Genomic DNA, 27,076 nt, shown 5'->3' on the forward strand with positions numbered 1-27,076 from the left:
CTTCCCATTCTGTGCCTTGGGAAATCTGTTGGAGTGAGCTTTGCCAGACTGCAGAATAATGGACTTGCAAATTGATCTCACAAAAACCTCTTTTTCTAAAGTTTTCTAACCTAAGCCACCAGTTAACCATCAGTTCACTGGTTATATCCAAGAAACCAAACCACAGTACAGCTACATTTGCCACATTATTTTGCAAGAACTAATTTTTGGCACTATAGAGTTAAGAAACCCCATAACTTGGGCTTCCTGACAAACTTTTCTCAGTGATTACTCATGTAAGCAATGAATACAGTTTAAAACTAAAGGCTCTTATGATCTCATGTGTCTGGTATTTGGTCAAAGCACACAGCAAATTCTTAAAAGCTGATCTAATATTAACAGTTTTTAGGAAAGTTTTCATGAATCCTTTCCTCAGAAGAGCCTTTAACATCTACAACGTTTTACATTCCAAGTCAGTTAACATTTTGGGTAAGGAATATTTTTTTGTTACATTTAACTTTTACCTCTAATCACTGTTACCATGTCCTTCCATATACCTTGGTGAGTACAAAATAAATTCAGAAGATGTGAGGGGACAAGAGAATCTCAGGTAAGGAGAAATAATGCTTTATACAAGCAAATTCATATACTGTTTTCCCTTGTGAGTCAATGGAGACAGATAAAAAACTAAAACAAAATTATTCCAATGCACAACACCAGCTACATAAAAAGAGGGTGAGTCAAAAATAGCAGAGCAAGGGCAGTGGGAATCAGAGCTGGGACAGCCTATTCCAGGAGGCAGGAAGTCATCCAACCCATCTTCTTAGCCTGGAATGCAAGAGTCATAAAGTGGATCTGACACTCAAAACTCCTACAGCAGTGATAGATTTAAAAGTATTCAGAAAAACATCAAATTCTCCTTTTATTTGTTGTCAAAAAAAACACCCCAAACCAAGCCACACAAGTGCTCCCTCCTAACACAGGAACACAACTAAAAATCTCATTGAATTAATTCCTAAGAATTTGCAAAATCTGAAAAAGCTACTGGAGTTTCCATGTAAATCACAGACAAAGCCACCACTGCACAGCCCCATCTTCCAAATGACATGGAAGACTCGAATTCCACACCCTGGAAGAGGAAATTACTTCTTTGGAGTTGAGTTAGGTTTAACAGTGGTCTTTACAACCATGCTGTGAAGTACACATTCACCCAGTGTTCAGGGTCATTTTGCAATTCCATGTGCTGTGGGATGTTCCAGGGAACTCCAAGCAGGGTAAGAGTAAAAATGACCAGGTGATTTTTTCCCCAGGAGTTGTGTGCAGCAGGGAAAAGCAGCAACAATGCATTTTTACCAAAAAAATCAAGTAACATCCAAGCAAACGGAAAAAGGAAGTTCCATTCCTCCTCTGATTATGATTCTTACACAAACACATGCAGATAAATGTTTAAAACAACCACTTTCCCTGGAATAGAACAGGCTACACCCACAAAATGCATGTACAGGCTTTGATGGCAAATACAAATGAAAACCAGAGTTGAAGCTTCAGTCCATCCTATCCCAAAGCCACTAGCACAATTGGAATGTCATAAGGAAAACAGAGCTACAAATGGCTTCACTGTGATTTCCACAGAACTGTAAAGCATAAAACTTTCTACAGTTAAATTTGATAAGTTTTTTTATGTGGTGAGTTCTAGAAAATCTGATCCCCCTCCACCTGATTATGCCGTCAATAAAAATTCTCCTTTAGAAGACCACTTAATGAATGCTTCCTGTTGGACTTTTCATTTTATTTGGGCCTTAATTCTTCCCAAAGAATGGTTCAGTGGCATTAGGAAATCTTCAAGAACACATCCAAATGGAAACAAGCAATGATTTTCCACATAATATAGGAAAAATTAGGATTCCCCCAGTATCTGTCCCACCTCTCCTCAACTCCCATTTCAGAGGGAAATGAACTTTCAGCACACTCAAAAAGTAACTGGAATTCTGTAATAAACCCAGGATACTGAGGGCTACAATTAAGGACAGACAAGCCAAGAAGAGCTCTGCTGCCAGAAGAAAAAGCTCCAATTCCCTCTATTCCCTCACCACATGCTCCCATCCCCTTGCTCAATTCTCTGCCACTTTATTAAATTAATTGGCTTGAAGAATAAGTTAAATTTAGGTTTCCAAAATAAATTCAGTCTTACATTGCACACTGTGCATTTTATAGCCAAAACATGCAGTTAAGACATTTTTCCCTGATGAAAGGAAAATATAAGTTTATTGGAAACTTCTTCAGTGTGTATGGAAAGGTTCGATTCTCTTGTTTGAGAGCCGATAAAATAAACAAAGCTTTGATTCACTAGTCCCAATTTGACCCAAATAATAGTTCCCAAATGTAAATTCCGTTTTAGGATTCCAATCCTAAGTAAATTGAACAGTCAATACAAGAAGGTAAAACTCCAAGTCAGGGAACTATATTTTAATTACTAGATTTAGAAGAGGATGAAAAAGTTAGGAGTATCTTAAAAAGGAGCTTATATTTATCTTCCCTAACAGCAAACGTCCTGAGCGACGTTCTGCCCTAATTGCCCATGAACTGGCTCATCTCAACATCGACATTGCTGCTCTCAGTGAAGTTCGCCTTCACGAGGAAGGCAGCCTCAGAGAACACGGTGCCGGTTACACACTCTTCTGGTCAGGTAAGCCCAGAACCGAAAAACATCTCTCAGGTGTCGGCTTCATGATCAAAAACTCTATTGTCCCTAAACTCAAAAATCTGCCGACAGGTCACTCTGACCGCATTATCTCCCTACGCCTTCCACTAAACAACAAGCAACACGTTGTCATCTTTAGTAGATATGCCCAACTCTCCAAGCTGACCCTGCTGAAAAAGATAAATTTTACACTGACCTGCGCTGCCTTACCCAAAAGGTGCCCGCAGATGATAAGATCATTATCCTTGGTGACTTCAATGCCAGAGTAGGTAAGAATTTTGAAGCATGGAAAGGAATATTAGGCAAGCATGGTGTTGGAAACTGCAACGATAATGGTCGATTTCTGCTAGAATTCTGTGCGGAGGAACAGTTTACCATCACTAATACTATCTTTCAGCAGGAAAATAGTCTGAAGACAACCTGGATGCACCCCAGGTCTAAGCATTGGCACCTCATTGATTATGTCTTGGTGCGACAGATAGATGTCCGCGATGTCCTCCACACCCGCGTGATGCCCAGCGCAGAATGTCAAACAGACCATCGGCTTGTGCGCTGTAAACTCAACTTCAATCTCAAATTCAAACCCAAAAGGGGCAGTATCCCAAGGAGAAGACTCCAAGTTAACGATCTCCAATCAGCCACAGTAAGAGAAAGATTCCAGGCAAACCTTCAAACTAAGCTTGATAACCATTCCACAGATTCTGCAGATTCCTCTCCTGAAACAATTTGGCATCATATTAAAAGCAGCATCCTGCAATCCTCTGAAGAATCCTTAGGGTTCTCCCTCAAGAAGAACAAGGACTGCTTTGATGAAAACAATCAAGAAATCCAGGAATTGTTGAGGAAGAAGAGAACTGCCCACCAAGCACACCTTGCACTGCCATCTTGTCACGCAAGAAAAATAGCCTTTCATCTTGCATGCAGCAAGCTCCAACAGAAACTCCGTGACATCCAGAACAGGTGGTGGACCGATCTAGCTGCAAAAACTCAACTATGGGCAGATACGGGGGATCACAAAGGATTCTATGAGGCCCTGAAAACAGCATACGGGCCTACATACTGAGTCCAAAGCCCACTACTCAGTGCAAGATGGTCAAACGCTTCTGACAGATCAAACCTCCATTCTGAACAGATGGTCTGAATACTTTCAGACTCTTTTCAGTACCAACCGTGTAGTCCAAGACTCAGCAATTCAGTCCATCACACAACAACCGGTGAAATACGAATTGGATACTGCCCCCACTTTAGGAGAAACCCTCAAGGCCATACAGCAGGTGAAAATCGGCAAGGCAGCTGGGGTTGATGGAATTCCACCCGAAATCTGGAAACATGGGGGCCAAGCACTCCATACCAAATTTCACAAGTTTGTGGTGCGCTGTTGGGAACTAGGCGAACTACCTTCAGACCTGCGTGATGTAATCATCATCACCTTGTATAAGAAGAAAGGAATTAAATCAGGTTGCTCAAATTACCGTGGTATTACTCTACTCTCCATTGCTGGCAAAATCCTGGCAAGAATACTCCTGAACAGACTAATACCCGCTATAGCAGAAGGAATTCTACCTGAAAGTCAGTGTGGCTTCAGAGCCAACAGGAGCACCACAGACATGATATTTGTTCTCAGACAACTGCAAGAGAAGTGTAGGGAACAGAACAAAGGTCTCTGTGTAACTTTTGCTGACCTCACCAAGGCTTTTGATACTGTGAGCAGAAAAGGTCTCTGGCAGATTTTGGAATGTTTAGGTTGTCCCCCCAAGTTCCTTAAAATGATCATCTCACTCCATGAGGATCAGCACGGCCAAGTCAGATATGGCAACACACTTTCTGAGCCCTTTCTAATAAAGAATGGTGTGAAACAAGGCTGCATTCTCGCTCCTACCCTATTCACAGTCTTTTTCAGCAGGATGTTCCAAAGGGCCACGGCAGACCTCGATGATCAGGACGGTATCTACATTCGATACCGTACTGATGGAAGCCTATTCAACCTAAGGCGACTGAAGGCCCACACCAAGACCCTAAACCATCTTGTCCAGAGCTGCTTTACGCTGATGACGCCGCCCTTGTTGCCCACACAGAAGCAGCTCTGCAGCGTTTAACATCCTGCTTTGCAGATGCTGCTGAGCTCTTTGAGCTGGAAGTCAGCTTAAAGAAGACAGAAGTTCTCCATCAACCTGCACCTCAGGAAGTCCTCCATCATCCCCACATCACCATCAGCCAATCAGAGCTCAAATCAGTCCAACAGTTTAATTACCTGGGCAGCCTCATCTCCTGGGATGGTGAGATTGACAACAGGTTAGCGAAGGCATATAGTGCTTTTGGAAAACTCCATAAAAGAGTATGGCATAATAAACACTTGAAGAAAAGTACAAAGATCAGTGTTAACAGAGCTATAGTGCTGTCTACTCTCTTATACGGATCTGAATCATGGGTCATCTACCGCCACCACCTGCGTCTCCTAAAACACTTCCATCAACGCTGCCTCCGTACAATCCTAAACATCCACTGGTCAGATTATGTGACCAATACATCTGTTCTAGAACAAGCAGCAGTCACAAGTATTGAGGCCATGCTACTGAGAACACAGCTGCGATGGGCAGGGCACATCTCCAGGATGAAGGACCAACCACCGCCTCCCTAAGATCCTGCTTTATGGTGAACTTGCCACTGGCTGCTGCAAGAGAGGAGCCCCGAAGATACAAGGACTCCCTGAAACAACATCTCAGCCTCGGGCATATTGATCACCATAACTGGTCTACTCTGGCCTCCAATCGGGAGGCCTGGAGACACACCATCTATAACGCTGCTGATGCCTTTGAGAAAGCACCAGGATCACCCTTGAGGAGAAAAGACAGTGCAGAAAGAATCGTGCCTTGCAGAATATACCATCTAAGGAGTCTTTCTGCTGTGTCTTTTGCAACTGGACATGCCTGTCTCGTATTGGCCTTTTTAGCCACCAAAGCGCTTGCAAGAAACGTGGGTAGAGCCCTTCCCAAATCTTCGTTCGCGAAGCCCGGCCATGATGATATTTATCTTCCCACTGGTTTTAAAGAAATTGCTCTTCACTAGAGATTATCTCCCTTATCCTGGAGATACAATTAAAAAAAAAAAACAAACACATAATCTGAGAGTTAAAGCAACTGAATGTCTCCTGAACTGTAAAAAAACAGCACAAACCACAGCTTGGGGCTGTGCTGAAGCATCACTGTGCCATGGAAGGACCCAGCCTTTGATTCCTCTTCTCTAGAAAGCTACAAACAGTGCCAAGTGTAATCAGAATTATTGGAATTGAGCTCTGCTTATTAGATCCTCAATCAGGAACCTTAGAAACAGCTGAGATTGAGCAGGAAGCATCTGAGGCTCAGAGCTGACCCATGACCACCTTCCTCTCCCCAGCCCATGTGACAGCACTTGTGCTGATACCAGATTTAATTTTTAACTACACTGGCTCAGTATCATGTCTTTTGTTTCCCAGATGTTTCACAAGGTAATATCAAGCATCATTTAATGTCAAATCTCCTTTCCTGGTACAGCTATAACTCCATCCTTCAAAGCCTAGAAATTGTGAGCAAGGAGCTAAAATATTAACAACAGTTTATCTGCAAATCAGTTAGAGATTTGAATACGGATTAATGAGCCAACACAGAAATGTTTCCAAGTTCCCTAAGCATGCAATAATAAAATTATGAATTCACCTCCACACCACCCTAATTGTGCTCACTCCTCTGTGCTTTAACCCCTTGAACTTTTACAGAAGGTCAGCTTAGAAACAGACACATTTTTACACCACTAAAATGAGGAAGTTCTGACCCAAAATGCAACCTACTTCTACATCATGAAGGTTTTTAGTCAAGAGTACATGTTCAACTTTGATGAGGACTCAGAATAAAACTTCAAAATCAAACAGAACATTCTCAAATAGTTTAGGCACAGTGCAAAAAATCCCCCGAAACATCCATGTAAGAAAAATTCCCTTGTAGCACTTTAGTTCCCTTCAATAAAACCCCAAAGTGAGTCACCACGGATGGATTTAGACGTGACCAACTCTGGTAGGAGTCTGCAGTAACTTCCACAAAGCTTTCTGTGCATCCCTCCCCAGGACTAAGGTTTGACTTTTTTTTTTTTTTAAATTAAGCTTAGTGACTGGAACTGGGAAACATGGAACTTGACTGTCAGCTGAATCCACTCTGCTGAATCCAATCAGGGTGACTGGATTTCACTTCTTATGTTCTAAACCTACCATAGTGACACTTTTTAATGCACTCTGGATTTACATGAATATATATTCAATTCTGAAAGATATTTTAGGATTCAGATGTTTCTATTTTTTACATTTAGTTGTCAAAATCTCTTATCTTTTGGAATATTTGGGAGGACAGGCTTACACTGAATCAACTCTGAGTGACAAACACCCTCAGAGAAGCAGATCAAGAAATTTCTGAGAATTTCATTTTAGACAACATGTTAGAGTCTATCTGGCAAGTCTGCAAGCTAAGCTTTCAATCAGTCATCAGATTTCCATCTAACAAGACTATTTTCTCATGAAAATCATTCCTAAATGCTCAGTGGAAGTCTGAAGTAGTTGTGGTACTTAAGACAACAATCTTAGAGTACGAAATCACAAGAATCTCCTCATGAACATTCCCAGATAAACCCAACTCTGACCTGTGGCTCCACCAAAGTTAGGAATTTGAGTTTTGAACCCTGAGCAGACAAACAGGCACACAGGGTTTTACATCTCTGCCTAGTTTGACACAGCTGTATCATGTCTGCAGAGGAGGATATGAAACAGTTAAATTTATCAAAGGCAGCAAGATCAGCTGATCAAACAGGGCTTTCCACAGTGACCCCTTCCTGTTTTCTGGTTAAAACTGTAAACGTGAACTCCAGCAACCAACAAGCCTCAATTTTACTTCTTCTTTCAAGCAGCAGAAAGCAAGGCAAAAAAGAACTTGCACATATTCCTTATTCTTTACAGAAAAGCTCTAAAAAAAGCTTAAACTTCTTTTTATGAGAGTGCTGTTACATTTGAAACTATTTAAACCTAAAAATTACAATGGCTGCATTCAAGCTCTTTGCTGTTGAATATTTTATTAGGGTTGACCTTTACATCCATCCACACTTCCAGAGTTTTTCCTTTTAGAGAATAAAAGGGAGAGGCTGAAGCCTAAGAGATCAGTTAAAGTTTGTCCTGGTGTTACCTAATGCAATACCAGCTGTGCCCTCTCTTCTTGCGTGTTTAGTTTTGCTTTCTTTTGGAAATGCTGTAATAATTAAAAGCCTAAACAGACTCCCACTTTCTCCTCAACTGACAATGATGCTCTCTTCCAAACAGTTGTAGAAAGGAAACAAATCCCTCAAAAAGTGAGTTCGGGAAAATGCTGCAGGACATGCTCACACACAAAGGCAGGATCACACTAAGCACTTGGTGTTTCAGTGGGACAATCTTTATAAAAACATTTGCTGACAATTCTATTCAAATGCCATCAAACCTTTCAGATGGAAAACACAGGTAACCTGTGTCCCAGAATATGCGTGTTTAGTGGTGGAAACAAGTCACATATAAATTACAAGCAACAGGAAGTCAACTGAACAGAAGGACGAGTGAAGGAAAATCAATTAGAAGCAGTTGGGCAACGCTGCCAAACACCACGGCAGCCCAGTGACATTTAAGCCTAAACCAAGTGACAAGCCTAAAACCAGTGACATTTTAAGCCTAAACCAAGTGGGTGACTCAAAAGCAGCATTCAGCAGCAGTTATTTGAAGTTTTCAAACCCCAATTTTCACAGAAGGCAGTTTGAGCACAGCTTTACCTCCAGGACTGGTCCAGCTCCCAGGATGGTTCTCTCCACACCACTGGCGTACCCTTTCTGGCTCAGAGCCGTGAGACAGTGAATTAAAAAGTTTGTGCTTTGGGTTTTCCCAGATCCACTTTCACCTGATATAACAATGCACTGATTCACATGTTTTTTAAGCATTGTGTGATAGGCCACATCGGCAATGGCAAAAATATGAGGCTCCAACTTCCCCAGCTGATGATTCTCGTACATCTTGACATATTTGGGATTGTAGATGGGCAGGAACTTGAAGGGGTTAATTGCAATCAGGATACTTCCTGCATAAGTGTAAATTCGGTGCTTTAGGAAGCGGCATTTGAGATTCTCCAGGAGTGTTGTCTCTGTCAGGTTGGGGAGATTGCACAAGTCATCAAAGTCCTCCTGGTGCCACGGAAGAAATCCCCGTTCCACCAACCTCCGAGCATCTGTCTCCTTGGAGAGCAACTGCATCTGCACATACTTGATGGTCCCATCAGTGTTCCTCTCTTGCAAGAGAAAGTAGTAGCCATCCTTCTGTGGATGCTCGTCCTGAGCACGACGAGGCCAAAGCAAAACCCTGTGAACAGGAGAATCATTTATATCAAGTACCCATTCCTCTCCTCCAGATTCTTTCACCTCCACAAGCACATAATGTTTGGAGACATCCAAGTTTAAGATGCTGATCACATCCTTGATGACATCTGATGATGTGCTGTCCTTGGTTGCTGTCACTTTGCAGCACGGAACACTTTCTGTTGAGAGTTGGGGGTAAATCTGAAGGTTATAGGCTGCCTTTGCCTGGCAAACTGCACTATCAGCATCTTTTAAACTCATTCTGTCCCCAGATGGGCTTCAGTCTTCCAACCCCTGCTTAGTATGCAGTGCCCATTGTCTGAAAAAAGAAAAAGGAAAAATGAAAAAATCAGGTGTTAAAAAGTGTGTACAAGAGGTATTAGGTATTTTCTGGAGGATGAGAATACAGTTATTACATAATTAAATTATTAAAAAACAAATGTACTATCTGTGCACATCAGTGATATTATTCCAAGCAGCCTGTTTGACATATCCCATGGAATGGATAACTGTCACAATACTTATCCTCCCTTACTTTTCCTTTATTCCATGCCACCCCTTCCCCCCTGTTCTGGCAGCAAAAGCATTCATACAGCCAAAGCAAAATCAACCAGGATAAACATACAAATTAAAACTTCCTTGTTTGCCCAGGTTAGTTTCAACCCAGACACCTTCCCTGCCCTGGTTCACCATATGGCTACACGAACATTCATCCACTCTCCCACATAAACTCTCCCTTAATGCTGCACAAGCAACGTGATGTAGCAAGAGGGTTTGTGGTCACTTCCTAATTCAGCAGTGACAGTTCAGAGCAGCCATGACCTATGGCAGAGGAATCAGTGCATGGGTGCAAGGAGGAAGATGGTTCTGACAGAGATCTGCCCTTTTTTTTTTTTCCTCTTTTCCCCCAGATAACCTCTTTTCATGGGAGGTACAAGACATCCCACTCAGCTTGAAGGAATCAGAGCCCAGAGCTGAGCAAACACTGCTGTCAGCTCCCTCCGACACATCGCAGAGATTTCTTGGACACACATCACTTACACAGACAGGAGGCTGCTCATTTCACTTGAGTGAACCACATCCTTGCTACAGAAAGGTCTGAACTTGCCTTTTATCTTCCATTTTAGGCAACAAAGTAAAACTAGTCTTATTGCAACTACTTTTCAGCAGTAAACAAGATCCGAAATAACCCACTTCGTTCACAGGCCTTTATACCCCATCACATCAACTCCACCTTCAGTGGGTTTGGGAACCTCATCCATGAGTCTCTAAAAATCATTTGCTGTGATTGCTTTTTGCTCCTTTCAGCCTCAGTGCAGGCCAGGCATCTAACTCCTATCAACTAACCGATCAACAGCCTTAGAATCAACTTCTTCCTCACTGCTAAGTTAGAAGTCTCCGGACTCAGTTACTGTCTCTGCCTTTTCTGATGATTTTTCTCTCACCTGAACTTCGGTGCCTCCAGATCACCAGGACTAAGTTTACTTGTATTGCTTTAGCTCAACACTTTATTTGCTCATCAAGGGGTACTAAAAGGAGGGGGATAATAAAGTACCCCTTTGTTTTAAGTCTGTAAAGCTTCATATCCAGAATAGCAGTTCAATTTTTGTTTCAAGAACAAAGTGTTATAATTATACACTTACATGCCAAATACATTAAAGACAAAAAAAAAGAAAGAGGAAAGAGGCAGAGAAATGCCAAAGAAGTTACTTTTTGCCACTAAACAACTGCACAGGAACTTGTACAAGGCCACAGAGAGTAATCATTTCAAATTAAAATCAGCAGAGCTGGAGGTATTTAAGCTGCCACTTCCACTGCAAGTAATGAATCACTTCACAGAACATATGACATAGTTGTGCCTCATGAACAGCCTCTGACTAGGGAGTTGTGTTTAAGGGAACACAGAGCTCACAGAAGACACTATTAGATAAGCTGGATCATTTTTAGTGGCTACTCATCAAAAGGAAGGCTGAGCAAGCCACAGAAGGCAAGACAAACCACAACACATCTCTGACCAAATGGTGTGATCCACCCAAGAATGTTTTTTCCACATTAAATTTCATTCTTTGTTCATTAAGGAGGGCTGATTGCAAGTGCTGGTCATACAGAAGGCTGGAGCAGTGAGCTCGGAAGTCCCTTCCTCATTTCCTGTAATTATCACTGACCAGCAATTAAGTCTGAAGTATCTGTGAAGTGCAAGTGTTAAGCTTTCTTAATCTATAAAAGCTCAGACCTTGAGATACAGTAGAATCTACAGCAAACTGCTGCTCATGGGGAAGATCAATTTGGAGCTCAGACAGAAAAGTAGAACAACAGCGAACATTTTCCTCTCAAGTCACTCAGTTCAAGGGGGACAGCCTTTTGCAGACTTCCTTTTTCCACCCCCCAGCAATTAGTTTCAGACATACAGTCTGGTAAGATAGAGGAAGTGCCCTCAGTAAGCATTTTGGTCAAAACAGCTCCCTAAAAAACGTGGCAGCAGCTTCTTGCCAACACAGAAGAGCTGGACCTTGGTGCTGACCCGTGACTTTACTAACACACATTTCCTAACCTTGCCTCATGTCAGCCACCAGAGTGTGGTACATTGCTCAAGATCCCAGCTCATGCTTTGGAAAGAGGAAACCAGAATGCAGATGCCACTGCTCTGCAAGTGACAAACCCAGGGCCCTTACAGCCAGCAGCAATGTGACAGCTGGGAGGGTCTGCCCAGGTGTGTACAACTGGAAAATTCAATTCTTCTGTCTGAGAATGTCTAATCATTACAGAAGTTTGAGGAAAACCTGCTGGTCTGCAGCTACTTGTGATTTCCTTAGCGAGAATATCAAATTTATTTGATGACAATACTGCTCTAAAAGAGACAGACCTCGGGCTTCACACTAAACAATATTTCAAGCCACAAACTAGAGTATAGAAGCAGAAGAGCATTCAGTGAACAGATTTTAAGTTGATTACCTAATGAGTTCCAGTATCCAGCTAAGGACAGGGTCTCTTCAAGTAACTGGAGGATTAGTTCCTAGTGAAGTTACATTCCTGGCATCAAAGTAAACATTTTCATGATGGTTCTAAAAGAAAGAAAAGAGTTACTGATAAAGAGATATTGAGAAGGTAGCAAGTAATCAAGAAGTTAAATCAATTATAAAGGTCAGTCGTACAGGAGCAAGGAAATAAATGTTAAACAAATTTCAACTCATTTTACAGATACATAACAAATTTATCCAAGAAACAATACATATGAGAAGGATAGGAGTTATCCTGAAATAGGCCTGAAAACCATAGCAAGCAGTCATTCAAACAGTGTTCTAATGTAACACCACAAGCATGACAGGGAATATGATCCCCAGATAACCATAAATTAATATTTCGTTAGGCAGCTATCCTACCCTTGTACTCAGAAGATATGTGACCAATACAGCATCTAGGATAAATCCAAAATTCAATTAAAAGCTGAGATAAGAGCAGCAACAACAATAAAAACACATGTAAGAAAATGCCCCCCTCAGAGCCAAATACTTTCCAAGCCTTGTCTGTAAGGAGCGCACAGAGGAGTCTGTTATCAGAGTCAGTCGCTGCATGGGACCTGGAGTTTGGTACAAGCATAAGTCTGGAGGACAAAGCCACAACATGGTTGGAATTTGAAGCCAAACAAACTCAGGCAAACATAAGACATAAACATCACCAGAAGGTTAAACTGCACTGCAAAAACTTAACTGACCACAAGGTCTAGTTGCCAAAGCTCATTTTGGAAAAATCAGCCAGTCCTCAGTTACAAATGTGCCTCACAATTAGAAAAGTTAATTAGGTATCATCCTCTCATTTATGTCCAGAATGGTCTGAAGATACGATTGCAATGATTCCTTCTAATTTTATGGGGAGAAATTTTAAGCAATTGAAATAATTATTCAATGTGATTGGTTCATCAAGGAAGCACAAGCACAGGCAGAGAATACTGGGAGAAAAGCAGAAATACAAGAGAGAAGGTAATACTGAAACCATGCAAACCCTGCAGCCACACCACCTCTGCTTGGTTCTGTCTGTAGATGGAAATTCTGCAGTTACCTCAACTTCTTTCAATACCCTTTCTTACAAGAAACCCCTTTCCAACGCACGGAGGATAAAAATCTGTAGCTTTACTTTTTGCTCAGACAATTTTAATAGAAAAACCAAAAATTCCAATTCTATATGATAATTTTGATGGTATTTTAGAAGGGTTTTCAAGACTCCAATTAATTTTTTAATAAGCCAACACTGTTCACTTCATAACATAGCAGAACTCTAGCAGAGAATTTCACCCCTATCAGTGCAGGGGATCTGTTTAGTTTAAATAAGGCCATATTTTGAAGCCACATATTTAGTCAGTGAATCACAGCGAAGCTAAAAAGGGAAAGCTACCATTACAGCAAAATTGTTGAGGATGAACTTCATAATATTCCAGTTCTTCCCATTTTCAGTGCTGCATTCCTGAAATGGAAAGGTTCAAGCTTCTCCCATTGTTCACCAAGTAATTTTCAACACAGAAGGAGAAATGGATCACAGGTACTTGACCTCTGATATTCTTAAACACCAGAATTGCCAATGACCATCCCCAAAAGAGGCTGCTCTGTCTGATCAAATTGAAAACATTTAGCAATTTCAAAAATATCCAGCTATTACCCATCCTTGATTTCCAAAGCAAGGAATTTCCAGCAAAACAGGCTGCAGAGACACCTTAAAATTTCCACAAATAACTATGCAGTGCAGGTAATTTCCACAAATAACTATGCAGACTCTTGTTCTACCTCATGTCATAAGGACAGAAGGTGTTGTTAGTTGAGCAGAATTAATTTTAATTTTTCCCAATATTCCAGGCATTTGTAGATTACCTGAATATTGCTTAGCAAAAACACTTCAACGTTTTCCTTGGTTACAAAAAATTCCACTGGACTAAATTTTAGACCCTTGGGGGTTTTTTTAACTAAAAGCCCTTGGCTTTTTCTACTCCAAAGGGAGGAGCTCTGAATGGAACATGCAAAATTACAACACATTTGTAACTACTCTTTGTAATCAACCCTGGCAGGGAACTTACTGCCCCAGAGTGCCTGGCAAAGGAGAAGCTGGGCTGCAATGTGTAACACAGGAAAAAGGCAAAGAAATTACCTTTGGTACAGGCAGTTCCTCCTCAGTTACCTGCTCCCTGCAGAGAGATCCCAACCCACACCCTCAAACCCTCCCAGGCACAGAAACCTTCCTCCGAGTGACTCAATGCACAACCTCACCTGAAGACAAGGATGCCTTTTCAGGCTTTACAGTGACATTAAAGGTCTATTTATGACGTGTTACTACCTTATAAAAAGTGCGATGTCAGAGTTACAGATGTACACGTAAGTATGATTCAGAGGGAATGAAAACATGGCCCTGTTGAGGAAACAGGAATGAAGGCAAAACAACTTTACTTAGAGGTAAAGAACATAAACCAAAAGAATCTTGGAGACTATTCTACCACCTTTTGTAGCTTTCTTAATTTTATCCTTAACAGCATTACAGCTGTCAACAAAGGAAGTCAAAATTTCACTGCTCTAATGCTGCATTTACACCGATGAGAAACTTTTTAAAGAAACTTTGGGTTGAACTTTCACGTGAACAGAACATATACATGTCAAAAATACCTTTAAAAACACTTTTATTGTAAAATATCCTTGGTCTTTAAAGGAAGAGCAGAGTTTTTTAGAGTCTGCATTGAGTTTCATTTGGTAATCAGAGAAGCACAATACAATAAAGCCACTTAAGTCACTTGATACACCAAGAAAACACAATATACTAGAGACAAAACCTCTGAATTTTCATTTTCTGAAATAAAGACATTTCTAGTTCTTTCTATTAAAAAAATAAATTCTTATCAGCATCTCAGGCTTTATTTCTCCTTGGTATTTGCATAAACAGACCTTGTTTCTTAGAAATGTGATAAACTCCTTCAGCCTTCAAACTTGCAAAAAAAAAGTTCTGAACCACAACCTTTTTGTTGAATCAGAATTTTTTACTCCTTCTCTTGGCTGTTGGGACAGCCAATACTGTTGCATTTCTTAGGAATTTTTCCTTTTTTAATGCCTAGGATATGCAAATGCTGCCTTTTGACCTTCTAGCTGGCAAAGGCCATACTGAACTATGTGCATGTGAGTCAAACAGTTATTCAGACATGGAATTATTCAAGAGGTCTAATGTTTGAATCACTAGTGGTCAGAAAACTCTGTCTGTACAAAGCATTGCTCTCTAGGTGAAGCTCATTTAAATTTTTCATCAGCTGCATTTACTCTTCCTCAATTATTTAGTCCTGTAAGTGTTTTCCACCGAAAACCCAGACCTGGGATTCTTCCCACCGTGTTTGTGCAAACAGCTGCTCTGTCACTGTAGAAGCATCCAACTTCTGGAAAAGTTTTTTGTTGAGACAAACGTTCAAGCAGGGTTAAAAAAAAAAAACCAACCCCCAACCAACTAAAGCTGTATAGTTCTACAAACACAGTTCCTTTACATTACTGCAGTAAATCCTGAGTCTTATGCTAATAAGACTAAAGACTGAGGAAGTGGCCTTAGATGCATCATCCTGAAAACCAAGATATCAGACTTTAAATGTAGAGGCAGAGAACCTCATCATAGTTCAAAGACAAAATAATCAAGATGAATTCTTTTCTAAAAAAAGCCAAAATTCATCTTGACGATAACATGAATATGCGTTAAAAGTTCCCCAAACTGCTTCCCCTACGTTAAATGGATTTGCTCCTGACAAGATTCTGAGTGAGACACTGCGGGCCTACTAAAACCTGATGGATGTGACACCCACATCCCAAACCAGAATGCAGAGTTACCTCACACTGTTACTTCAGGTCAAGTTCTTCAGCCATGGATTCCAGCTACCAGGCCTGAAATCAAAGAGTTCCTAATTACCCATGACAAACTCCTATTTGCAAACAGCTCGGCAGACACCCCGATACCAATCCACCTCTAGGAGTAACGTGGGAGGATGCTGATGACATCTCTGAAAGGCTAACTGCATCTGCCAGCAGCCTGAGATCATCTCCAGCCCTTTTGCTCCACTGCCACCCATTTCCACGAAGTGAAATCAAAGAATACTGAGCTCATTTGCATCCAAAGGGCTTCTCACTTTTCACAAACGGGACTTGCAAACAAAGTTGGGTAAAAATTTTGCCAAAATATTTAAGGAGTAGTAGAAAACAAGGTTAAAAATGACACTGGGAAGTCATCTTACATTAGGATCACACACACCTATATCAACTGTATGGTCAGGAGAGTCATGAGTCAGGGTAGTAGTGTGCTACTTTTAATCTAGAAACATGTAACAAAGGATGTTCTCAGCTTGCGAAAGCTTTACTTTTCAGAGATTGCAAAACCAAGCTTACCAAAAAGCCTGAGCACTACCGACATACACACAGCTAGAGGCATGAATCAATTGGGCAACGATGGTCACCACGATAAAGCACAACCCCAGCATGGCAGCAGCGCTGTCAAAACAGCTGCCCAAAACCAACACAAACAAACAAAAGGGCTCTGAGAGTTTTCACTAAACATTTGAAAGATGCTGAGATATTTGTATGAAGGGTTACAGGCTGCTCATACCGAGAGTCAGAGGCGAAAAAGCAGAAGGTTGTGTGGCTGAAAGATGGGAGGAACAGGAGGTGGAAGTTAACACCGTGCCCGGCTCAGCGGGCGGGTCTGCCCCGGCGACGGGAGGCACAGCCTGGCATCAGGAACATCCCTTCCCCGGAGCACCTCCAGCTCCTCGGGCACGGCAGATGCAGAGCGGGTCCAGCAGCACCGCATGTGCCCCCGCACGGTGCAGCCCCGCACCCGGGCACGGCACCAGCCCCGACGGGATCCGCTCCGGGGGCGTCCCGGGGAACCGCTCCGGCCCCGAGCTCCGGAAGGCTGCGCAGGAGACCTGCGGCTCTCCCCGGTTTGGCACCGACCCCCAGACATCCCACGAGAACAGACCCCCAGACACCCCCTCGGAACTGCCCCAAGGCACCGACCCCCGCACAGCTTCTCAGAACGGACACTCGGACGCCCCCTCAGAACCCACCCCCACACAGCCCCTCAGAACCAATCCACAGCTCCACCCGCCTGGCACCGACCCGCAGGTACCTCCTCGGAACTGCCCCACGGCACCGACCCTCGCACAGCCCCTCACAACCCCAGACACACCACCAGAACCCACCCCCGGAATCCCCTCAGAACCCAGTCCCAGGCACCCCCTCGGAACCGCCCCAAGGCACCGACCCCCGCACACCCCTCGGAACAGCCCCGGCCGCTCCATAGCGATCCCTGCTGCCGCCACCGCAGCGCTGAGTCGCCCGCAGTGAAGAAGGAGGAGGCAGAGGAGACCGGGAGGACGAGAGGGGGAGGCTCGCGGAGCCCGTTACCTGCGCCGGTGTCGAAGCGCGGGCGCCCCAGCCCCGCCGCAACCACAGGCCCCGCGCGCGCCACTTCCGGGTGGGAAGGCGCACCCATTCAGAGCCGTGCGCGGACCGCGCACGCGCCGCCCCGCTAAGGGCCGGGGGGCTGGGGGTGGAACGTGTTCGTGGGACCGCGGGTTCGACACCCGACCAGGGTTATTCCACCGCCTGAGGCTCCCGGCACAGCTGGGCAGCGGGAGCCAGGTGCTGTCTGTGTGTCTGTCTCGCCATCTGTCTGTCAGCAGCAGTGGGCGAATTCCCGTCAAAACTCAAGAACCTGGGCTGGGAGCGTCGCCCCCCGGCGCTGCGAGAGTTCCCGCTGCGGGAGTGGCTGCTGCTCGATGTGTGACAGCGCTGGGGCAGCGCAGAAGCTCCCGAGCGTAGTGTGCTTCGGTTCACTGAATCACAGAGTGTTTAGGGTTGGAAGGGACCTCTGCAGATCGCCCGGTCCAACCCCCCCTGCCCAGGCAGGGTCACCTGGAGTAGGTGACACAGGAGCGCGTCCAGGTGGGTTTGGAATGCCTCCAGAGAGGGAGACTCCACGCCTTCCCTGGGCAGCTGTTCCAGCGCTCTGCCACCTCTATGGAAAGAAGTTCTTCCTCATGTTGAGGTGGAACTTCTTGTAGTTTATTTTACGGCCGTTGCTCCTCATCCAGTCGCTGGGCACCACTGAACAAAGTCTGGCACCATCATCTTGCCATCCACCGAGGAGATATTTATATGAATTAATGAGATCCCCTCTCAGTCTTCTGCTCTCTAAACTACCCAGGCCCAGCTCCCGCAGTCTCTCCTCATCAGAGAGATGCTCCAGACCCCTCATCACCTTTGTGGCCTCTGCTGGACCCTCTCCAGCAGCTCTTTGTTTTTCTTGTCCTGAGGAGCCCAGAACTGGGTTCCACCAGCTGACGTTGCAGAGAGAAGCCGCCTGAGGGAAAAAAGGTTTTCGGGCCCAGCCAGGAACTGCCAGACCCTCATTTAACCCGGAGCGCAGCAGCCGCCGGGTGCGACCCCTCAGGCTGAGGTAGCTCATTTCAGCCCTCCGCGCCGCCAGGGGGCGCTCTGCCGCCGCCGCCCAGGGCAGTGCTGCGCGGGCGCGCCGGTTCAAACGCGATGGCGGCTGAGGCGGCTCAGGGCTGAGGGGGAGCGACCTCCGCCCGGCCCCTTCACTCTCCCGCCACTGCCTTGGCAGGATGTCTGCGCACAGGAGAGACCCCGGCACCGCGGCGGCGGGCGGACAAGCGCCTGTAGTTAAGCGGAAAGGTAGGCGTGTGAGGTGAGGGGGGATCCGAGCTTGCTGAGGGCGGGAGCCCGGTACGGCTGAGTGGGGACCCTCGACCCGACTGTGGGGGTTGATCTAAGCTGGCTGAGGAGGGGGATTCGAGCCATTCGGGGGGTTTGATCCAACCCTTTTGAGGGCGAGGGATCCGAGCCGGCTGAGCGAGGAGCCCTGTACGGCTGAGGGGGGAGATCCGAGCCGGCTGAGGGGTGAGGAGCATACGACCTGTCGGGCCCAGCTGAGCTGTCTTTGCCCCTTTTCCAGGAGGAAGAACGGTGCAGTCTCGTTACCTGCAGTACGACAGGAAGAACACCGAGAAGGTACTTGGACTGCCGCTCAGCAAAGGGTGGAAATGGTGTGAGGGGCGGCTCGGACATAGGGCAGAGAGACCTGGGCAAAAAACCCGGCTCTGCTGGGGTTTTGAGCGAGCTGTGTGTGTTACCAGGTGGGAGCTTGGGGCTGCACTCAGGTGACTTGCAAGGTGCCCTGGGATTGTAGCTGTTTGTTGTCAGCATTCGAGTTGAAGATAAGGTACATTGCTGATTATGTTCTGTCTTACCTGTGTGTTGATTTGCAGGGTGCTTCAGCAAGTTCCTCTTCATTGTGTGCTGCCCCACCATCTTCTGCAGCTAAACCAAAATCAGTTCTTTCTCAGAAACATGAAACTTCTGTTGGTACGTTTTGCCGGTATTTCAAAGCTATTCTTTCTTTTTTCCAACCTCTGAAACGCTTAACAGCTCTAAGATGGCGATATTTTTTATTACTTGCATCTCTGCCAGTCATTATTTGTATAAAAATGGGAACTGAGAAGCTTGATGTGGGATTAAGAGATGTGAACTCAGGTGCTGGATCTAGAATTGAATGCTTGGGCTGCCTAAAAGCATCTTTCCTGCCTTATGCAGAAGGTTTTGAACTGTTCTTTTCCTATGCCCTCACCTGTACTCTGCCTTTTTTTTTATTTAATCTTTTTATTAAACCCAATGTAAATGCCTGAAAATCCCTGTCTGCAAAACAGTCCATTTTTATTTCTTTTGTAAGAATTGCAAAAGAATTCTCTGGTAAGGCCTTGACTTGAAAATCATGAGGAAATCATGATTTCACATCATGATGTGGCCTGAGATGAGGGGGATTGTGACTAAAATCAGCTCCTCTGTGCCTCTACAACATGTAGTTGTGAATTTGTGCAGAACCTGTTCACATTCTTTTAGTTTGATAACAGCTTCTTTTCACAGGTGTTGGCCATAGCTTAAGTCAGAGTATCTTTGAGAAAGATGACTTGCAGTCCACCTTATTAGATGAAGAAAAAATTAAAAGACCAGACCTTGATCTCTCAGCTATTAATGGTACGTTTCCATTTATACTCGATTTCTGGTTTTATTATTTTTTAATGTATGTGCTGAAACATGGTGATAAGAAATCATTGTATTCTTGTATACTCACAAAAGGATTTTGTTAAATGAAGTGAATGTTGTTTCTGGTGTCCTTAAGCAGAGCTACTAAGACTTTTAGGGTTTAAATTAACCTCTCAATTTGTAGTATCTTTTGGGTGCCCTGTTGGTTTTGTTGGAGAGAAAAAATTAAAGAATAAAGTACTCTCAAGTCTTTGTTTCTGTAACAGGTGGGTGTTGGACTGTCAGCTCTTCTGAAAAGTAGATCCCATCTGTCTGTAACTGTCACTTAAAGCTAAATGCTCACATGATCCATGTCTGCTCATGAGTATATCAGAGCCAGACATAGAGCACAAGTCTTCTTTACCGGTGCACATAATAATTTTGGAATTATCTCTGCCTTTAAAGAACCTGATGGTATGTTGATCCACCCTGTAGATCTTGGTAGAAGAGAGCACTGACTTTTTTGTTGTGATACAGATAAAACTGTCCACAAGAAGAGTGATTGTTCAGAATCGGCTGAAGAAGGAGATGCACAGACACAGACAGACAAAACCGGAGCAGTGAGTTTCACTGCTTTCATTTGTAAGGATATTTATTTTGAAATGTGCAAAATGAAGATTTTCTTTCTCTGTAATCTGGATTACAACTGAGGTCCTGGGATGATCTAAACCCTCCTGGCAGAAGTCAGTTCTTCTGATGGCAATGGTTTGTTTATCAGATCTCTGAACACTGACCAGAAGTTTACTTCTCTCTGGTAAAGAATCTGTTCCAATTATAGCATCTCCTCAGGTGGATTATTTTTGCATTCCTATCCTGTTTAGTTCTATCACCTTATCTTTGAGATTTATCTGACATTTTTGCTTAAAGAACTAACATTGATTCAACCTAGTTTGAAGTGCCTTATTTAGGGTTCTCATTCAATGTAGGACTAAAACTTCAAATTCTCTGGCAGTATTATGAAAACCTGCTGAAAATATTATAAAATGTTGTGGAACAATAAGGTATATTTAATGAACATGAGTTGTTTGAAACCCCAAACTTTTCTGATCAAACTGACTGTTGTTGGTGATGATTCCAGGCACAAATTGGACTACTGGTAATTTATTTGACCACTGAAAAAATTATTGCTTAAATACCAAACTTGATGCAGTGTATTCTTTTCTTTTCTGAAGGAAACTGATTCCAGTGATTCAATGACAGAGCTGGAATCTGAGACACTACTTTTAACTTACTTAAGAATAGAGGTGAGAGTCAGTCAAATATTTGGTGTTTCAGATATTGAGGAATTGTTTAATTTCTTAAATGCTTCCTGATCCATAAAAGTTAGATTTTTGTGACTGTATGTGATTATGGTTGTAAAAGTGTGTTATTTGCTTTGAAAACTCTTAGAGTGAGTTTAGTGCCAGTTTCTTATCTGGTGCTGGTTCTTAGGATTTGGGGGGATGCAGAAGTTTTGGGAAAACTGTGTGAGTCTGGCTGGAGTTCAAGGTTATAACAGTGAGTTTTTTCCCTCAGTGCTGTATGTGTGTATTTTCCTTTACAAAAAGCAGCAGGGGAAAGAGGATTGAGGGGGGCTTTAATTCTGATGTTCTGGGCTTTAATTCTGATGTTCTGTGCTTATTATGTGATGTCTCCTATTCATTAGTTACAGCTCTTTGACCTGGTTTACATCTGTTTACTCAGAATTTGTTAATTGCTTAGGTGTAGCATTAACTGTGCATATTTTTGGGTTGTAATAGGCAGGAAAAAATCTTGCCAAGCTGGAGGAAAAAGCAGAAAAAAACTTGATGATGTTGTGTGAAGAAAAGCAGAGACAACAGGAGAAGCTCTTGGAGTTAAAACGTGAAATTCTGCTTAAAGAGAGAGAGCAGAAGCTCAGTGAAACATTAGACAAACAGGTAGGTTTTAGTACAATTTATGCTTCTCTTACATTTAAACAAACTCGTATATGAAGTAGCCCTTTATTCAGAGAATATTTCTCTGCTGGAGCTGAGATGCCAACCTTAATGACAAGTGAATATCTTGTGTCCTTTCTTTGTCTGGTTTCTGTGTGTTACCCAGCTCTAGTTTGGCTGTAAGAAGACAGGTTTCTTATGAATAATTAATGTTCAAAACTGAATCTCTCTTTGCTTTTTAACAAATATCCACTGCAAAAATTAAACAAGGCTTTTGGAGAACACTCTTGTTAAGTACAGTTAACAAAGTAATCAAAGCATCTACTATAAAACCTTTTGCCTTCTGTGTTGCTGATACATCTGAGCTACAGGACCAAAGAAACTGGTATTGACCTGGGCATTTTGAGGTGGTAGAGGAAAACATATTAAACAGCATGATGGGATTATTGTACCACAAACTTCTTGAATTCCTCTGTCAGTGAGCATTTCAGAGTGATATTTGGTTGTGGTTTTTTTTAATAAATTATTTTTCTGTATTGAGCCATGTTTTTAGTTACAAAGTAGCTGCTTTTGGAGAAGTCTTGGTTCATTGTGTATGTGTTTCAGATTGAAGTGCTGTCTCCCCTTGTTCCTGTCTGTGAACAGTTTCAAAAGCAATATAAAAGCTTTGCAGCTTCCCTGGATGCCACTAGACATGAATTACCCATAAAGAACATTCACATAGAAGGAGATAAGCAAGCATATCTTGGTATGAAAACTTGATCTACCAAATTTACTTTCAGAAATAGTGGTTTTATGCTAAAACAACTTCTTATATTGTTATTGCTACATGTGTCTATGGCCATTGGAGGAATTTTGAGTGCTCTTAGAGCTTGTGTGAACACTGGGCTGCAGCATTAGTCACACATTGTGCTGTGTGTAATTCTTATCTCTGTTTAACTGCTTCACTGCACTTGAACAGGTTTTTTATCTTGCAGCAGGGAAGAGATTAACTTTCTAAGCTGGGTCAGTCTTCCTATACACCTTCTTTAGCAAATTTCTGTATATTTTAACTGTATTCATGACATTACTCCTCATTTCTTGTGTCCCTACTGTGTAAATAAGGAATATGTAGGAATAAATAAGTAAATAAGGAAAATGTTAATGAGGAAAATGTAGGAATACTGTGATCTCTTCCTTTTTCTGCGTTTGAGGGATACACTCACCTGGGTAGAGTTGCTTATGTTTCTTGTAGAACTGGAGCTTAAATATTATTGTGTTGTGTTTGAATCAGAATGTTCAGTAAATCAGTACATGTGTTTTGTATTGAAGTCTGGACAAAAAGTTACATTTTTAAACTACTGGTCTGCAAGAAACAATTTACAATAATCTTGCACTTAAAAACAAATGGAAACATTTATTAAAGAACTTAGAATTCTTGTAAGAAGACTTGAAATAAATAGGTTCATGTTTCTTTTTGGTTTATGAATGCTGAAGGAAATGACTGGATAAATTTCTTGGGGGGCTACATGCCAAGAGCAATACATGTAACTGGCCAGGGAATTTTGGATGTTTAAAACTTGTTTTTTCTCTTGCATTTGTCTTAAAAATCTTTTGCACACTCTAAAATTGCTAATCAAGCTCTCATTCAATAGCCTGTTGCTAGTGCTTGTCACAATAATGAAAAATAATTTGGCTTTCACATTTTCACAGTGTGTTTGTGAAAGCTGAACAAACAGTAGTTTTTCATCATCTAGTTCACTTACCTCTGGGTTACTCCAGCTGTTGATATCCTGTATTAACTGGTGGCACTGCATGTTTAATAATACCTTTAGCATCTCACCTGTAGATCAGCTGGGAAAGCAATTAAAGATCACACGGGAGCTTCTGACAGAAATTATGCCAAGCCACTCAGAAGACTGTGCAAAAGCACTTACTGCACTGAAAGAGCTTAAAGAAGTGTCTCAGAAACTGGATAAAGAGCTTCAAAGGTAATTGCAAAAGTTGGGTGGAAGACTTATTGACTAAATATTCCAAGGAAAATCTATCAACCTTGCCAGAATATATCCAGAACATAGAATGGAGGAGGATTAACTGAGGGTTTGGTAGCAGTAAGTTTAATTCTCTTTATAGCAGCCCATCTGCATTTCTGTCCCTGCCCTACCTACAGTCAAAGTAGGATGGTTGGCTTTGTTTTTGTTTGTGCATGCCAAGTGAACTACTTTAGTGTGCTATTCTCTGCCTCTTTAGGTGAGAATTTCAGTGAGCAAGAACAGACCTGGTAAGTGCAAATATGTAGGAGTGCAGAACTCTGGGAGACAGAGAAGTGAACTGGAAACAGTGTCTTAAATAACAACCCTGCAAATGTATCATTGTTTAGGAGCATAGATTAGGGGTTTTTTTCTCAAGTATTGTATCAACAAATACAAAGTACCACTGGGAGAGTGAAGAAGAGCTAAAGCATGACATATTCAAGAATATTTCGTTCATTGCCCCAGAAGAGATTACAACTCAAATCATTGAAGCTACTCATCTCCCCCACCTGCCAACTGCCCCTGTATTCTGCAGATTCTTGTCTTAGGGAAGAAAATTCACATTTTACTTTTTTTTTATTCTGGTGGGGCCATAGTAGGAGAAAGACACCAATGTCCAGGTATGTAGTCTTTGGGCTAAAGCAGAAGTCACTGTCCTTTGGAGTCACTGATTCAGCTTCATGTGTTCCAGGAGCTTCAGAGAAGTGCAGAACCTGTCGTTTGAAGTCAGTAAAGAAGTTTCTCTGCATAACCAAAGTGTGTGTGAAGAGAAGCACGGGCTAGATGTTATGAGACGCTGGTATTTCAACTAAGTTTCTGTATAGTTTTACTGCTGGGTAGGTACTAGCTCAATGCCATTGGACATGCTATCCTTTTGCTTCTTGTATGAACATACAACTTGCCCAGTTTTTCAGTTATATGGGGATGTGAAACCAGCAGCACAAATACAGAAAATGGAGCGTTGTTCTGCCTGCTGTCCCATCAGGACACATCACAGCTCTCTTTTAACATGTATTTCTGTGACAGCTGTTTCATCACTTTCTGCCTTGACAATACTGAAAAGTAAATAATAATAAGTAGATAATATTCCTGGTGTTGCCTAAAAGACTGTGGAGAAAAAGACTCCAGGCCAATTTATTGTATAAGATAAGATAAAGAGAGCAGGTCCTTTAACCTCAGGCCTAAGGCCCAGGGAATACATACCTTGCACGCCCCCTCAGACAGTCGTTCTATGATTTTATAATAAGGTCCATCCAATCCCAGTTCTGTCCCACCCTGGTTCTGCCCCGTTCTGCCCCCTGACACACCCCTTTGGGAATTGGGTCTAGGGGTGTTTGGGACCCCTTCTTCCTCATCTTCATCTTCTTCAAAGCACGTAGAGTCCTTGGAGTTCCTCCAAGGTTCTGGGCTTGAAGGTTGCTGTGTCTATGTGATATCTTCTGGTCCAGGCCTTAGGGCATTTTTCTACAATTCTACTTTGAAAAGAAGACTAAACATGCTAACGAAATTTTAGAGGGATTGATATGAAATGGGATAATAGGGTTGGGTATGTGTAAACATTATGCTACAGGGTAAGGGATATAATACAGCTACATTAAAATCTACGTTCACTACACATCTACTTCTAAAATCTGTAAAAGTTTAAGAATCAAAAAAAAAGCTCTGAGGCATCAGTCCCCCCTTTAGAGATGGATAAAACTCAATCTTGTCCAATTTCTACCACTTATACCTATCATTATACCAGAGGGATGGCCAACATCTACAACATCGGTTCATGCAATGAGCTATTATACAAACACTAATTATGCATATCACTAATATAAACAGCTGTTTCATCCAGGTCCAGTTCGGTAACCATGAAGTAAGTTTGTGGAGAATGTCTCCAAAACCCAGTGAGAAATCCTCGGGAATTGCCCAATGTAGAATTTAAACTTGTTGCCAAATTTCAGCTGAATCCATAGTGCAAATCCAGCACTCACTTTCATGAAGGATATTGGATACATTTTTGCTAAAGCCACATGTAAATTTTGGTTCTAAACCTGAATCATAGTTACCAACTGTACAGATAACATATACAGAAGAAACAGTCGAGGCCACATGCTCTTCATCGGTGTCAGGCTCTGATTTGCTAGTAGTTCCAGGAACTGAAGCTTTCTTAACTCTGGAGTAATGAAACCAGGGTCCTTTGCCAGCAACTTGGACTGCAGTGAGGGAAGTCAGCAGGACTCGGAAGGGTCCTCTCCACTTGGCTTGCAGTGGGTCACTGTCCCAGCATTTAACGTAGACCCAGTCTCCAGGCTGGAATTGATGAGCAGGGGTGTCCAATCCTATGGGTCTGGATAACTCAATGAATCTCTGGAGTTTCTGTAAAGTAGCACCTGGAGCCATTAAATACTTTCGTAGATCAACTTTCCCCCTCATGTGAATGTCCCCTGGAATATGTGGAGCTTGGTATGGTCTCCCATATAATATTTCATAAGGACTTAAGTTGTTTCTCCGCCTTGGTTGTATGCGAATTCTCAACAGAGCTAGAGGTAAAGCCTGAACCCATGACATGGATGTTTCCTGACAAATTTTACCAATTTGCATTTTAAGAGTACCGTTCATACGTTCTACTTCGCCACTTGCCTGAGGTCTGTAGGGAGTATGCAGGTCCCAGGCAATTCCCAGGACGCGACAAACCTTCACTACTGTTGCGATAAAATGTGTCCCTCTATCTGATGACATTTCTAGAGGAACCCCAAACCTTGGAATTATATGGTTGAGCAAAGCTTTTACCACTTCCCTTGCTGTGTTAGTGTGACAGGGGTAAGCTTCAGGCCATCGTGTCAACCAGTACTAGTATGTACTTGTATCCCTCCCTGGATGGTAACTCAGCAAAATCTATTTGCCAGTAATCTCCGGGAAGGTCCCTGGCCTTTGTTACCCCTGGCACCACTATCTTGCCTGTATCAGGATTATTTTGCCTGCAGATTTCACATTTACTTACAATGG

General features: G+C 42.8%; 2 protein-coding genes across 15 annotated transcripts in view; one reads left to right on the forward strand and one right to left on the reverse strand.

Moving 5' to 3' along the window:
* Positions 1 to 17,559, reverse strand: part of MYO9B (myosin IXB) — a 45,446-nt gene extending 27,887 nt beyond the window's left edge. For 13 of the 14 annotated variants that reach the window (XR_003537098.1, XR_003537097.1, XM_027701619.1 and 10 more), the window contains exons 1-3: positions 17,476 to 17,559; positions 12,020 to 12,129; positions 8,492 to 9,386 (exon numbers count right to left, since the gene is read on the reverse strand). Coding sequence is in view for 12 of the 14 variants with exons in the window: in XM_027701619.1 (XP_027557420.1) it covers positions 8,492 to 9,328 (837 nt within the window). In the remaining 2 variants the exon portion in view is untranslated. The remainder of the gene's footprint in view (positions 1 to 8,491; positions 9,387 to 12,019; positions 12,130 to 17,475) is intronic. The other variant, XM_027701613.1, reaches the window with a different exon arrangement.
* A 1,027-nt stretch (positions 17,560 to 18,586) lies between these two features.
* On the forward strand, positions 18,587 to 25,158 carry HAUS8 (HAUS augmin like complex subunit 8). The gene is made up of 10 exons (XM_027701627.1): positions 18,587 to 18,768; positions 19,049 to 19,104; positions 19,362 to 19,458; positions 20,017 to 20,127; positions 20,653 to 20,735; positions 21,348 to 21,419; positions 21,915 to 22,073; positions 22,677 to 22,818; positions 23,899 to 24,040; positions 24,774 to 25,158. The coding sequence occupies exons 1-10, from the start codon at positions 18,699 to 18,701 to the stop codon at positions 24,892 to 24,894; spliced, it is 1,053 nt and encodes a 350-aa protein (XP_027557428.1). The 5' UTR covers positions 18,587 to 18,698; the 3' UTR covers positions 24,895 to 25,158.
* Positions 25,159 to 27,076: the final 1,918 nt, after the last annotated feature.

The sequence above is a fragment of the Neopelma chrysocephalum genome, unplaced genomic scaffold (genome assembly GCF_003984885.1).
Source record: "Neopelma chrysocephalum unplaced genomic scaffold, ASM398488v2 Primary Assembly neopelma1_164, whole genome shotgun sequence".
NCBI lineage: Eukaryota > Metazoa > Chordata > Aves > Passeriformes > Pipridae > Neopelma > Neopelma chrysocephalum.

Coding starts and splice junctions, on each gene's coding strand:
- HAUS8 (XM_027701627.1), top strand. CDS start 18,699: ATGTCTGCGCACAGGAGAGACCCCGGCACCGCGGCGGCGGGCGGACAA. Junction 20,128..20,652: donor TGATCTCTCAGCTATTAATG/GTACGTTTCCAT, acceptor GTTGTGATACAG/ATAAAACTGTCCACAAGAAG. Junction 20,736..21,347: donor AGACAGACAAAACCGGAGCA/GTGAGTTTCACT, acceptor TCTTTTCTGAAG/GAAACTGATTCCAGTGATTC.